At 42.6% G+C, this 14,926-nt stretch overlaps 1 protein-coding gene across 3 annotated transcripts in view; it reads right to left on the reverse strand.

Annotated features, from left to right (window-relative positions):
* Positions 1–222: 222 nt before the first annotated feature.
* LOC140721077 (uncharacterized) overlaps positions 223–14,926 on the reverse strand; it is a 35,505-nt gene continuing 20,801 nt past the window's right edge. For all 3 annotated transcript variants that reach the window (XM_073035944.1, XM_073035943.1, XM_073035946.1), the window contains exon 4: positions 223–3,056. In XM_073035944.1, coding sequence (XP_072892045.1) covers positions 1,003–2,658 — 1,656 coding nt within the window. In that variant the 5' untranslated portion in view covers positions 2,659–3,056 and the 3' untranslated portion in view covers positions 223–1,002. The remainder of the gene's footprint in view (positions 3,057–14,926) is intronic.

Below are 14,926 nucleotides of genomic sequence, written 5' to 3' on the forward strand. Positions count from 1 at the left end.
TAATGTTTGATGGCCACAGGCTTCCTATGATGCTCGGTGTTGCACCACAGCCAGGACGGTGTTCCACAAATAAATCAAAAGGGATTACCCCAATCAAGTCGATAATTAATCGATCAATACGTCCCCAAATTTGTTCATATCCTAGACGCAGGCCCCAATTTTGTTATGAACCGTAATGCTTTAGAAACAAACCAGCAGCAATTGACTATACCTGGAGTCTGGTTTTGATGTTAAAACCACTATCTTTATTAGTGACCACTTATAATATTGTAACTTAAACAAGATTATCAAAAGTTAAGTGTTATGTGTATAAATGTGTGTAAATATAACTCCCAAACTGTTGAGCTCGGGGGAAACAAGGCTTAGAGTCTTGAAATGGTAAAGTAGGAAAGTTCAGTTCATCCATGGAATAGGTGATGAGAGAGAGATACTTGTAATCCAGGGTAAATGTTGACAGAAGGCAATTATGTCAAATTCCACAGGTTCCATGTTGGTAAAACGAGAGAACAGTCACTGTAGATTTTATCTGCTGTTCCAAATCCACATAGGAATTATCACCAAAAGTGCCTTGTCACAAGGGGTATCGTCTTCAAGTGAACAACCAGGCAAGGGTTAATACATAATTAGTCTTCACAGGATACCACAAATCAGATACACTCCTATGGATCAAAAGAGGAGACAACCACATATTCGTTGTATGCTGAATCGATAATTAAACCACCCTTTTGGGCATAGGAAAGTTCTAAACAGTGATCCTTGGCCCTGATTTCAATCCTTCCATTTTTCCTCCATCTCCATCTGACTGAGTGTCTGTGTCCTCTGTTAAAACTAAACAAGCTGCGAGTGATGTAAACAAGCTGCAAGCCAAATTGATTCGCCTTCTTGATCTCTCTCTCTCTCTTAAAATGACAGTCCACAGCAAACAAAACCTAGAGATTCATAACAGCCACTCCCCATTATGAACTGACTGGTGTGCCAGTAGTTGGGATGACTAAGTGAATCCTATCCCACATTCTGAGCAGGTGAATGGCGTCTCTCAGTGTGAACTCGCTGATGTCTCTGTAGCGTGGATGACTGAGTGAATCCCTTCCCACAGACTGAGCAGGTGAACGGCTTCTCCCCAGTGTGAACTCGCTGATGACTTTGTAGGGTGGATGAGCGAGTGAATCTCTTCCCACAGAGTGAGCAGGTGAACGGCTTCTCCCCAGTGTGAACTCGCTGATGTCTCTGTAGGGTGGATGACTGAGTGAATCCCTTCCCACAGACTGAGCAGGTGAACGGCTTCTCCCCAGTGTGAACTCGCTGATGACTCGGTAGGTGGGATGACTGAGTGAATCCCTTCCCACAGACTGAGCAGGTGAACGGCTTCTCCCCAGTGTGAACTCGCTGGTGAGTCAGCAGGTTGGATAACTGTGTGAATCCTATCCCACATTCTGAGCAGGTGAATGGCTTCTCCCCAGTGTGAACTCGCTGATGATTCTGTAGGGTGGATAACCAAGTGAATCTCTTCCCACAGACGGAGCAGGTGAATGGCTTCTCCCCAGTGTGAACTCTCTGATGTACCTTCAGTTTAAATGAGCAAATGAATCTCTTCCCACAGTCTGAGCATGTGAACGGCCTCTCTCCAGTGTGAACTCGCTGGTGAGCCAGCAGGTTGGATGACTGAGTGAATCCCTTCCCACATTCTGAGCAGGTGAATGGCTTCACCCCGGTGTGAACTTGCTGATGACTCTGTAGGTTGGAAGACCGAGTGAATCCCTTCCCACATTCTGAGCAGGTGAATGGCTTCTCCCCAGTGTGAACTCGCTGATGTACCAGCAGGGCGGATAACTCACTGAATCTCTTCTCACAGACAGAGCAGGTGAATGGCTTCTCCCCAGTGTGAACTCGCTGATGTACCAGTAGTTTGGATGACAGTGTGAATCTCCTCCCACAGAATGAGCAGCTGAACGGCTTCTCCCCAGTGTGAACTCGCTGATGTACCAGTAGTTTGGATGACAGTGTGAATCTCCTCCCACAGAATGAGCAGGTGAACGGCTTCACCCCAGTGTGAACTTGCTGATGTACCAGTAGGGCAGATGACTCAGTGAATCTCTTTCCACAGTCTGAGCAGATGAATGGCTTCTCCCCAGAATGAACCCGCTGGTGATTCTGTAGGTTGGATGACTGAGTGAATCCTTTCCCACATTCTGAGCAGGTATACGGCTTCTCCCCAGTGTGAACTCGCTGATGATTCAGTAGTGAGGATGACTGAGTGAATCCCTTCCCACAGACTGAGCAGGAGAACGCCTTCTCCCCAGGGTGAACTTGCTGATGTCTCTGTAGGTGGGATGAAAATTTGAATCCCTTCCCACATTCTGAGCAGATGAATGGCCTCTCCTCAGTGTGAACTTGCTGATGTCTCTGTAGGTGGGATGACAGTGTGAATCCCTTCCCACATTCGGAGCAGATGAACGGCTTCTCCCCAGTGTGAATTCGCTGGTGACTCTTTAGGTTGGATAACTGAGTGAATCTCTTCCCACACACTGAGCAGTTGAACGGTCTCTCTCCAGTGTGAACTCGCCAGTGTCTTTGTAGGAGGGATGACAGTGTGAATCCCTTCCCACATTCTGAGCAGTTAAACGGCCGCCCCCTGGTGTGAGCTCGCTGGTGTGGCATTAGGTCAGATGATCCCCTCCCTGAAATTCAACAGATGACCACCCTCTGCCCAGTGTGATCTGAGTGCTGTGTCCACTGGTGGGAAGACCCACTGAACCCCTTCTCACATACAGAACAGATGAATGGCCTTGCCCAGTGTGAACTTGCTGATGTACCTTCAATTCAGATAACTGAGTGAATCCATTCCCACTGTCTGAGCAGGTGAACAGCCTTTCTCCTGTGTAAAACGATGGGCGTGCCAGTTGGTCAAATGACTGAGTGAATCCATTCCAACTGTCTGAGCAGGAAGGATGGTCGATTGAATCCCTTGCTCCACTTCTTAAATGTCTAGACAGAGACTGCAAAATTGGTGTGCCATGTTTGAGATTCCAGAAGCCAAGTTCCTTTTCATTTTTAACCTGTAAAGATTTACAAAATCCATCAATAGGTGTAGGAAAACATCTCAGATGAGATTACTTGAGTTGCCAAGTTTTGATCTGGTATCACACTGTTATGAGGAAATTAGATGCAGCATCTCCAAGTTTGCAGATGACATAAAACTGGACAGTGGTGTTAGCTGTGAGGAGGATGCTAAGAGGATGCAGGGTGACTTGGATATGTTAGGTGAGTGGGCAAATTCATGGCAGATGCAATTTAATGTGGATATAGGTGAGGTTATCCACTTTTGTGGCAAGAACAGGAAAACAGATTATTATCTGAATGGTGGCCGATTAGGAAATGGGGAGGTGCAACAAGACCTGGGTGTCATTGTACACCAGGCATTGAAAGTGGGCATGCAGGTACAGCAGGCAGTGAAAAAGGTGAATGCTATGTTGGCATTCATAGCAAGTGGATTCGAGTACAGGAGCAGGGAGTTTTTACTGCAGTTGTACAAGGCCTTGGTGAGACCACAGCTGGAGTATTGTGTGCAGTTTTGGTCCCCTAATCTGAGGAAAGACATTCTTGTGTTACGTACCCGTGACACGTGACAGTGGTACCCTTGTCACGTGACTGGGGTTGAAGTTATACTGGACATGAGGTAATGGTCTTGTGATGGTGGAGTGATGTCATTTTCCCGCCGGTAGAGGTCATGTGACAGGTTTTTCTACAGGGTATAAAAGGATGACCCACCCTGTCAGGTGGGGCAGTTCGTGGCTAGATTTGCCAAGATGACTTCATGTTGCTGCGTGATTTAATGTGATGACGCAGTTTAGTTAAAAATGAAGTTTTATATAATGCCTAAAGTTTAAAAGGCCACTGCCAACGGTTTCTTTGCTGATGGAGAGTGAAGTTTGGAAGACAAATCGAGAAGAATCGATTTTCGACGGTGGATTGATTTCGACCTTGTTTGATCCTCATTCTGAAGGATTTCGTTTACTATTCTCGTGATAGTCTCCGCTGGAAATAGCGGGAGATTGAGAATAGTGTGGAAGAGAGGTCAGTTCCTTTAAGCCGTTATATTTCATAAAATTCGACGTGGGAGTTCGACGCTGGGAATCGAAGGACATCGACGTGGAAGAGAATTTACATCGCTTTAAAAAGTCTCTCCTTTTAAAAGTACCGTGAGCTTTTGAACTTTCAGCATATCGTTCTAAAGAACTGTTTTCTTTCGGCATATCGCTTTAAAGAACTTTTTTTTTCAATGCCGCTTTAAAGACTGTTTGGGACTGCAAAGCTATTAAGAACTGTTTGAGCAGCTGCCAGCAGCTGGATTCGGGTCAATGTTTGAGTTTGTTTACTTTTGAGGGGTTTGTTTTCAGTGTTTAATAAACGTGTTATTTGTTATAAAAACCCTTGTCTAACTCATCTATATTTATTGTTGCCTGAATACGTAACATAATATGGGGGCTCGTCCGGGATTGAATCGTTTGAGTTTAAAATGCTTTTTGAATTTTGAGTCGGTGTTTTGGTAACGGGGAATGCTCGATTCTTTTTGTTTGATTGGCTTGTGAGTGGTATTCGGCAACGATGAATATTGATGAGTTTCTGGATTCGCCAGCCACGGATTTGTTAGCAAAGGCGAAAAAAACTGAAGTATCTGAGATTGCTAAGAGGTTGCAACTTAAAGGTATTTTGCCGACTACATCAAAAGCTGTAATACAGAGAAAAATCGCGTCCCACTATGTGGCTTCGGGTGCTTTTGAAGAATCGATTTTAGAATCGTTTCCAATAAGTAATCTGGAGATACAGTTGCAAATTGAACAAATGAGGTTGGAACAAAGTAAAGCAGAGTTAGAGAGGTGTAAATTGGAATCTGAGCAGAAGCAAAGAGAGTTTGAATATGCAATGGTGAATTTAAGGTCTGAGAATCAGTCTTCTGATTCTAGAAAATCGTTTGTTGCTAGCCAAGAAATTAAATTGGTCCCTCCATTTAGTGAAACAGAAGTGGAAAGATATTTTCAACATTTTGAAACTATTGATCGGATGTCAGACTGGCCGAAAGATAAATGGTCAGTGTTGTTACAGAGTGTGATTAAAGGCAAGGCACAGCAAGTTTACACAGCTTTAACAGCTGCGCAAGCATTAGATTATGATATTGTGAAGACAAATATTCTCAATGCGTACGAATTAGTCCCAGAAGCGTATAGGGAAAGATTCAGAAGTTTGAAAAAGTCTGTGGAAAAGACTTATGTGGAATTTGCCTATGATAAAGCTATGTGTTTTGAGAGATGGGTTTCTTCTAAAAATGTAAATGAGGACTATGATACATTGAAAGAGCTGATTTTGATGGAGGAATTTAAAAGAAGCATTCCTGTTGAAGTAAGGACCTACTTAAATGAGAGGGATACTGATAAATTGCAAGACTGTGCTAGATTAGCTGATGAGTATGTTTTAATCCATAAGAATAAATTTCCTCAGGGTAGAATTTTTAAGAGGGAAAATAATATGGAGACTCAAGGTAAATCAGAAATTAAATCAGAGGTTAATGAGAAAGGTAAGGAGGAAGGAAAACCTGTGAAGGAAAGACAGTTTGGTCTTATTTGTAACTATTGTAAGAAGCCTGGCCATGTAATAGCTAACTGTTTCAAATTGAAGAAGAAAGAGAAGGAAGCAGTTCCAGATGCTTGTGTGCAAAATACTGAAGCACCTGTAAAGTTACAGGGTTTGGTAAACACAAATGAGGATTTGTTAGAGTCTGACCAAGTTAGAAAGGGATATAATCATTTTATAACTGAAGGGTTTGTATCCTTGAAAGAAGGATCTACTTTGGTGCCAATAAAAATTCTTAGGGATACTAGAGCTTCTCAATCACTGATGTTAGATAGTGTGTTGAAGTTTAATGAAGAGAGTGATACTGGTGAGGTAAATTACATAAGAGGTGTTGGAAGTGATTTTATGCCTGTACATTTACATAAAGTAAATTTAAATTCAGGGTTAGTTACAGGATTTGTTAAAGTAGGATTACAGCATAGCTTACCTGTGAAGGGTATTTCTTTATTGTTAGGTAATGACTTGGCAGGTGGACAAGTTTTTCCTGAAGTGCATTTGACAATGGAGTCAGAGGAACCAGAGGTGAATTCTAACACAGATTCTTCCTGTGTTGTGACTAGAGCTATGGCTAAAAAAATTGATGTGCAGAATGAGGTTGTTACTCATGACTGTTCAACTCAAGATTTGAGTTTTGAGGATGTGTCAGAGACTTTCTTACCTTCGGTGTTTGAACAAGGTTCTGGGAATAAGTTTGACTATGAAGATTTATCTCTGTCTCTGAAGGAGATGATAGCAGAGCAGAATAGAGATCCTGAGATTATAAAATTAAGGGAACAAGCTTTACTAGGTAGTGAAATTGAGAAGGTGTCAGTAGGATATTATTTGGAAAAAGGAGTGTTGATGAGGAAGTGGAGGTCGCCTACAATTCCTGCAAGTGAGGAATGGAATGTTGTTTATCAGGTGGTTGTTCCTAAAGTTTATCGGAATGAGATTTTGACTTTAGCTCATAGTGTGCCTTTAGGTGGACATCAAGGGGTAAGGAAAACTGTGGACAAGATTTTAAAACATTTTTAGTGGCCTGGTCTAAGAAAAGATGTGGCGATGTTTTGTAAGACGTGCCATACTTGTCAAATTGTGGGTAAACCAAATCAGGTTACACCAGTAGCTCCATTACAAACTATTCCAGCATTTGGTGAACCGTTTTCTAAAGTTATTGTAGATTGTGTTGGTCCATTACCAAAGACAAAAACTGGTTATCAGTATTTGTTGGCTATCATGTGTACTTCGTCTAGGTTTCCAGAGGCAGTACCACTTAGGAATATAAAAGCTAAAACTGTGACAAAGGCTCTTATAAAATTCTTTACTTATTTTGGATTGCCTAAGGAAATACAAACTGATCAAGGTAGTAATTTTATGTCTGGATTGTTTCAACAGATAGTTTATAAATTGGGAGCTAAGCAAATCACTTCGTCTGCATACCATCCAGAATCGCAAGGTGCCTTGGAGAGGTTTCATTCTACTCTCAAGAATATGATTAGGACATATTGTGTGGAGAATGAAAGTGACTGGGATGAGAGTATAAACTTACTTTTATTTGCAGTAAGGGAATCGGTACAGGATTCTTTAGGTTTTAGTCCATTTGAACTTGTGTTTGGACATAGAGTTAGAGGACCTTTAGCTTTATTGAAGGAACAGTGGATTAGTAAGGAAGTGCATACTAATTTGTTGGACTATGTTTTGAAATTTAGGGACAGGTTCATTAAGTTTGTAGTTTAGCCAAGGAAAATTTAAAGTTGACTCAGGAGAAAATGAAAACTTGGTATGATAAGGAAGCTAGGATGAGGATGTTTAATCCTGGAGATAAGGTGTTGGTTTTTTTCCCAGTGCAGACAAATCCTTTACAAGCTAGATTTCATGGACCTTATGAAATTGTGTCTAGAATCAATGATGTGGATTATGTAATAAAAACTCCAGATCGTAGAAGGTCAACACAACTTTGCCACATAAATATGATTAAACCATATTTTGAGAAACAATCTGATACTGTGACTGTTGTGGTTAGTGAGAATGAGTTTGATTTAACTGGGAACATGATAGATGATTCATCTGACTTTCATTCTAAATCTAACATTGTTTCTGTTAGGTTACCTAATTCGACTATTTTGGAAAATATTGATGAGATATTAGCACATTTACAGCTAGAGCAGAAACAACAGATGAAGGAATTGATTTTTAAGTATAAGGATTTGTTTCCAGATGTTCCGAGAAGGACTACTATAGCTTCACATGATGTAGATGTTGGAGATGCCAAACCTATTAAACAACATCCATATAGGATGAACATGGGAAAATGTGAACTTGCTGAGAAAGAAATTGAATACATGTTAGAGAATGATATTATTAGACATTCTAACTCGAATTGGAGTTCGCCATGTGTTATGGTGCCAAAACCTGATGGTAGTATTAGGTTTTGTACGGACTATAGGAAGATGAATGCTGTAACGAAAACAGATGCATATCCAATTCCTAGAGTAGATGATTGTGTAGATAAGGTTGGAAAAGCAAAGTTCCTTACAAAGATTGATTTATTGAAAGGGTATTGGTGTGTTCCATTAACGGACAGAGGTAGAGAGATTTCTGCATTTGTAACTCCATCTGGGTTGTATGAGTATAATGTTCTTCCATTTGGGATGAAGAATGCCCCAGGTACTTTTCAGAGGATGATTAACTCTGTGATTCAGGGTTTGAAAGATACTGATGCTTATATTGATGATTTAGTGACAGGAAATGATACTTGGGAAGCACACATTATTGCGGTGGAGAAATTGTTTGAAAAGCTTTCAAAAGCTAACTTGACTATTAATTTAGCCAAGAGTGAATTTGGACATGCTACTGTGACTTACCTTGGTTATGTTGTAGGTCAAGGTAAGGTAGCTCCTGTTCAGGCAAAAGTTCAGGCAATTTTAGAGATTCCCACTCCGACGGGGAAAAAAACTCTCAGAAGATTTTTGGGAATGGTAGGATATTATTGAAAATTTTGTAAGAATTTTGCTAATGTTGCCCTTCCATTAACTAACCTTTTGCAGAAGAATGTGAAGTTTGTGTGGACGGTGTTTTGTCAGGAAGCATTTGAAAAATTGAAAACAATGATATGTCAACAACCTGTGCTTAAGGCACCTGACTTTGAAAAACCTTTTTCATTAGCTGTGGATGCTAGTGATGAAGCTGCGGGAGCAGTATTGATGCAAAGGAATGAGGGTGATGAGGTTGATCATCCAGTAGCATACTTTTCTAAGAAATTTAATAAGCATCAAAGAAACTATTCAACAATAGAGAAAGAATTGTTATCTCTTGTTTTATCTTTGGAATATTTTGAGGTATATGTTGGTACAACTCAAAAACCACTTATTGTTTACACTGATCATAATCCGTTAGTTTTTCTGAGTAAGATGAAAAACAAAAACAGAAGATTGTTAAATTGGAGTTTGATGTTACAAGAGTACAATATTGTGATAACTCATATTAAAGGTAAAGATAATGTGGTTGCTGATTGTCTATCTCGATGTTGAATGTACAATGTAATTTTTTTTTGGAGTGGTTTTTTTTATTGTAACACTCCTACTGTATTGTATATTGTGTATGTTATATGATTTATGCATTTGTTTTTTTTTGTAAGTAATTGTTAAAAATTTTTGTTCTTGCCAGACAAAAATGTTTTTTTTTGGAGGGAGGTGTTACGTACCCGTGACATGTGACAGTGGTACCCTTGTCACGTGACTGGGGTTGAAGTTATACTGGACATGAGGTAATGGTCTTGTGATGGTGGAGTGATGTCATTTTCCCGCCAGTAGAGGTCATGTGACAGGTTTTTTCTACAGGGTATAAAAGGATGACCCACCCTGTCAGGTGGGGCAGTTCGTGGCTAGATTTGCCAAGATGACTTCATGTTGCTGCGTGATTTAATGTGATGACGCAGTTTAGTTAAAAATGAAGTTTTATATAATGCCTAAAGTTTAAAAGGCCACTGCCAACGGTTTCTTTGCTGATGGAGAGTGAAGTTTGGAAGACAAATCGAGAAGAATCGATTTTCGACGGTGGATTGATTTCAACCTTGTTTGATCCTCATTCTGAAGGATTTCGTTTACTATTCTCGTGATAGTCTCCGCTGGAAATAGCGGGAGATTGAGAATAGTGTGGAAGAGAGGTCAGTTCCTTTAAGCCGTTATATTTCATAAAATTCGACGTGGGAGTTCGACGCTGGGAATCGAAGGACATCGACGTGGAAGAGAATTTACATCGCTTTAAAAAGTCTCTCCTTTTAAAAGTACCGTGAGCTTTTGAACTTTCAGCATATCGTTCTAAAGAACTGTTTTCTTTCGGCATATCGCTTTAAAGAACTTTTTTTTTCAATGCCGCTTTAAAGACTGTTTGGGACTGCAAAGCTATTAAGAACTGTTTGAGCAGCTGCCAGCAGCTGGATTCGGGTCAATGTTTGAGTTTGTTTACTTCTGAGGGGTTTGTTTTCAGTGTTTAATAAACGTGTTATTTGTTATAAAAACCCTTGTCTAACTCATCTATATTTATTGTTGCCTGAATACGTAACACTTGCCATAGAGGGAGTACAAAGAAGGTTCACCAGATTGATTCCTGGGATGGCTTTCATATGAGGAAAGACTGAATCATCGACTAGGCTTATACTCGCTGGAATTTAGAAGATTGAGGGGGGATCTTATTGAAACATAAAATTCTAAAGGGATTGGACAGGCTAGATGCAGGAAGATTGTTCCCAATGTTGGGGAAGTCCAGAATGAGGGGTCACAGTTTAAAGATAAAGGGGAACCCTTTTAGGACCGAAATGAGGAAAAACTTCTTCACAGAGAGAGTGGTGAATCTGTGGAATTCTCTGCCACAGGAAACATTTGCGGCCAGTTCATTGGCTATATTTAAGAGAGAGTTAGATATGGCCCTTGTGGCTAAAAGGTGTCAGGGGGTATGGAGAGAAAGCAGGTACAGGGTTCTGAGTTGGATGATCAGCCATGTTCAGACTGAATGGTGGTGCAGTATTGAAGGGCCGAAAGGCCTACCCCTGCACCTATTTTCTATGTTGCTATGTTTCTACAGTCAGGTTAAACACAAGTTGAACAGAGAAATCATCTTCTGACTGGGCAGAGTGCTGGTATCTTGAATGACCATCAATTCCCTGATGCTCTTCGTGTCTGTATAAGAATGGGGCATTCCTGCCATCTCCAATTTGTACCTTGGCTCAGTTTAACTCTCTCCATTGGTATTATTCCCTGTTCCTGCTGAGCAGTATGGGGGCCTGTCCACACAGTAACTGAAACAGTCTCACACAAATAGTCTTTCTTGACGCACAGCTTGGAATTCTTTTATGTATCACAGATTTAAAGACTTAAAGTATCACAGATTTAACGCCATGTAGAAAATTCCTGCTGAGATGTATGGTTGGTCCACACAGCTGTTAAAAGAACTTAGAGTGATTTTTTGCAGAATTCCCAGAAGGGGAATACCGAGGATTATTCCCAGACAGGGAGGGAAAAATCCAATAAAACCCTAGAGTTAATGGCTCCACAAAGACAATTGCCTACCCGAATTCCACCCAATCCACGAGCAGGAGGAGAGATAGCCCTCAGTGATCCCTGTGTATGCTCCCTGGAAGCCTCCGGAAATGATAATGATCATGAATCAGGCCCCAGATGGAAAAGAAAAACCAGCACAGTTTGCTCAGTGTGTCCATAGTACTATACAGATGTTTAATGCGACCCCACAAGATTTATTCAGTCTCTGCTGCATGATTCTCTCAGCTGATGAGGGGCGGAAATGGAAGGCAGAATTGAGATACCAAACCTATCAGGATTTACAGGCGGGAAAACATAATGAGAATGATAAGACAGACCAGATTATTCAACTCTTGGAAAGGGCTCTCCAGCAACCTGTAAACATCACTAAAGTACTTGAATGCAAACCTAAGCCTGGGAAATCAGGACCAGACTATTGGGAGTGATTTGTGGCCTACTATGGCACTTTCACAGGAGACCAAGCCTTTAATGATGGGTATCCATCCCCCTAGTTTATGCCCTACTGTTCCAATGGTTACCAACTGAGTTAGCCAACAAGATTAAAACAAATAATATGGATTGGCCTGACAATGGCCGTAATTGAATGCGATGAGTTTTGACATATTACTGGGACCTGACTTTCAAACCTCAATCAACCCCGAAGGGAACTAATATTAAAAGGTGAATACGTTCAGCAGGAACAAGGACGTGAGTGGGCTTTATCTTGGGATCAGAAATGGGATCAAAAACCTACAAAGGGACAGGTGGGGACAACAACCCATTTAGAAATTGACAAGCAAGGATGCTTCCTACCGTGAGCACCACCCCTCAGGAAGAGCCCAGTGTAATATAGCAAGTTGCTGGAACTCAAGTTCCGTTTATGATTGATATGAGGGAAACCACAACACTCTCAATCAGGAAATAGTATTGGAAAAGAGATTCCAGCTATCAGATGCTGCAATCACTCTGTCAGGGTTCGAAGGCACGGAATGTACGAATCACGTACCCAGCCACTGCAGGTGGAATTCCAGGGGAACCAGTGTGAGATTTCATTTACAGTCACCAGCAGTCAGGAGTGTAGTCTAGCAGGGAGAGACTTGCTCTGTCCGCTGGAAATCGAGATTCTATGCATGGGCAAAGGTATCACCCCGGGACTAGCGAACAACTAACAGCTTCTCCAGTTTCCGATCCCTCCAGTGTTGGGCACTTAATCTGGGCTCCACTGTGTTCGAACCCCCTTTCCCAGCGGCCAAATCTCATGTGACTCTGTGCTGTGACAGGTGTATGGAGGGATATGGGCTGAGTGCAAGTCAATAGGACGAGGCAGAAAAATGATTCGGCACAGCCAAGAAGGGCCGAAAGGCCTGTTTCTGTGCTGTAATGTTCTATGGTTCAATGAACCTATAGGGTGCTCAACTGAGGAAAGCCCATATCTCGAGGGACAGAACTTCCCAGTCACGGTGTTTGGAGACATTACAGAAAGAGAGTGCAGTGCATTACTGACCAAAATTTCGGATTTCCTTTGGTGACAGACAGGGCTTGTGATGAAAGTAAACAAAGGCGTACGTAACAAACTAGCTATCAAGCAACAATTCCACTGTGTACACCACCCACGGTCCGCTGGCAGAGTGGAAAGAGCCAATGGCACTCTGAAGAGTAAACTGGCCAAACTAACAGCAGAGACTGGACTCACTTGGTTGATGGTCCTATCAATACCCAGTTCCACATGAGGGTTACCCCACAGGGGAAAACAGGGTTGTCACTAGCTGAAATCATTTATGGATGGCCCATGAATACACCCTGGGGACTAAGACCTTGTGTACCACTGATCCCAGAAAGTCTACCAGCAAAATTGGATATTCATACCCGAGGGGAAGAGATGGGGAAATATATATGCCAACTAACCAAAATTTTCCAAGCATACATTCACAGGTACGACAGGCTTACAAGGAAGAGAACTACTCGACAGAGAGGGGTGACTATCCCACCATGGAACCTGGGATTTTTTTTCCTGATGAAAACTGGGATTAAGGGAATCTTGGACCTCGGTGGAGATGACCATATCAGGTGTTACCAACCACTCCCACGGCTGTGAAACTGAAGGAGCAATCTCAGTGGATGCATCGATTAGGCGACAAACATGTTACTAAAGGAACTGAGTAGAAGGTCTCTCTCGGACTAATGGAAAATGTATTGGTTGTTAGGGCTTTAAAAAGAGGCCCAGTTTCAGGAGCGGACAGCGTAGGTGCGGGCAGCGGAGTGTGTGGGAGCAGAGTGCTGGGCTTTGGCTCAGCGGGCTTCGGCACAAGAGGACTTCGGTGAGAGGAAATCAGTGAGCCTGAGTACGTGCTTGCTGAGGTAAAAAGGTAAGTTCAGTAGGTTCTTTTTTCATTTATTCTGACTAATCTGGGATTAGGTAATGGGGGAGACAGTTAGAGCAGTGGTGTGCTCCGTATGCAGTATGTGGGAGGTCAGGGTCAACACAGTTGTCCCTGATGACCACACCTACAAAAGGTGCATCCAGCTGCAGCTCCTATCACGCCGAGTTAGGGAATTGGAGCAGGAGCTGGATGAACTACGGATCATTCAGGAGGCAGAGGCAGAGAGAGATAAGAGTTATTGGGAGGTAGTCACACCGAAAAATCAGGAGGTAGGCGAATGGGTGACAGTCAAGAGAGGCAGGGGGAACAGACAGAGAGAGCAGAGCACCCCTGTGGCCGTTCCCATCAACAATAAGTATACCGTTTTGGATACTGTTGGTGAGGATGACCTACCAGGAACGAGTTGCAGTGGTCCTGTCTCTGGCACTGAGGTTGGACCCTCGACTAGGAAGGGGAGGAGGGAAGAGAAGAGAGCGGTAGTGATAGGGGATTCTATAGTCAGAGGACGGAGAGGAGATTTTGTGGGGAAGATCGGGAGTCTCGGATGGTATGTTGCTTCCCTGGTGCCGGGGTCCGAGACATCTCAGATCGGGTGCAGGTTATTCTCGAGAGGGAGGGCAAGAATCCAGATGTTGTGGTCCATGTAGGGACCAACGACGTGGGTAGGATGAGTGAGGGGGTCCTGTGTAGGGAGTTCAGGGAGTTAGGTGCGAAGCTGAAGAGCAGGACCTCCAGGGTAACAATCTCAGGATTGCTACCTGTGCCACGTGCAAGAGAGGCAAGGAACAGAAAGATTATACAGATTAATACGTGGCTGAGAGGATGGTGCAGGAGGGAGGGCTTTAGGTTTTTAGATAATTGGGCTTTGTTCCAGGGAAGGTGGGATCTGTTCCGAAGGGATGGTTTACACTTGAACTGGAGCGGTACTAACATTCTTGCAGGGAAGTTTGCTAGTGCTTCTTGGGGGGGGGGGGGGGGAAGAGGGTGTTTAATCTAAATTTGCAGGGGGCGGGGATCAAGAATGAGAGAGAGGATAGTGAGATGAAGAACAAAGGACAGGTGGGGACAACACGGTTCGGGAATATTAAGTGTGTAGTAGAGAAAGGTGAGGCGGAACAAGTGATAAGGAGGACACATGTACAGAGGGATGGTCTGACGGAACATGGAGTTAAATGTGCAGAAAGAATAGGTAAATTTAGGAATGACAACAAAATTCTAGGGGTGTATAGCCCGATGGGAGTTTGGGGAGCTGGGTTAAGCACAATAGGCAGAGATTCAAACAGGGAGAGGAGAAATGGGCTAAAAGTTCTATATCTGAATGCATGAAGTGTCAGAAATAAGGCGGATGAGCTTGAAGCTCAGGTGCGAATGGGTAACTATGATGTTGTTGGGATAACGGAG

This window comes from Hemitrygon akajei, unplaced genomic scaffold (assembly GCF_048418815.1).
Source record: "Hemitrygon akajei unplaced genomic scaffold, sHemAka1.3 Scf000050, whole genome shotgun sequence".
Lineage (NCBI taxonomy): Eukaryota > Metazoa > Chordata > Chondrichthyes > Myliobatiformes > Dasyatidae > Hemitrygon > Hemitrygon akajei.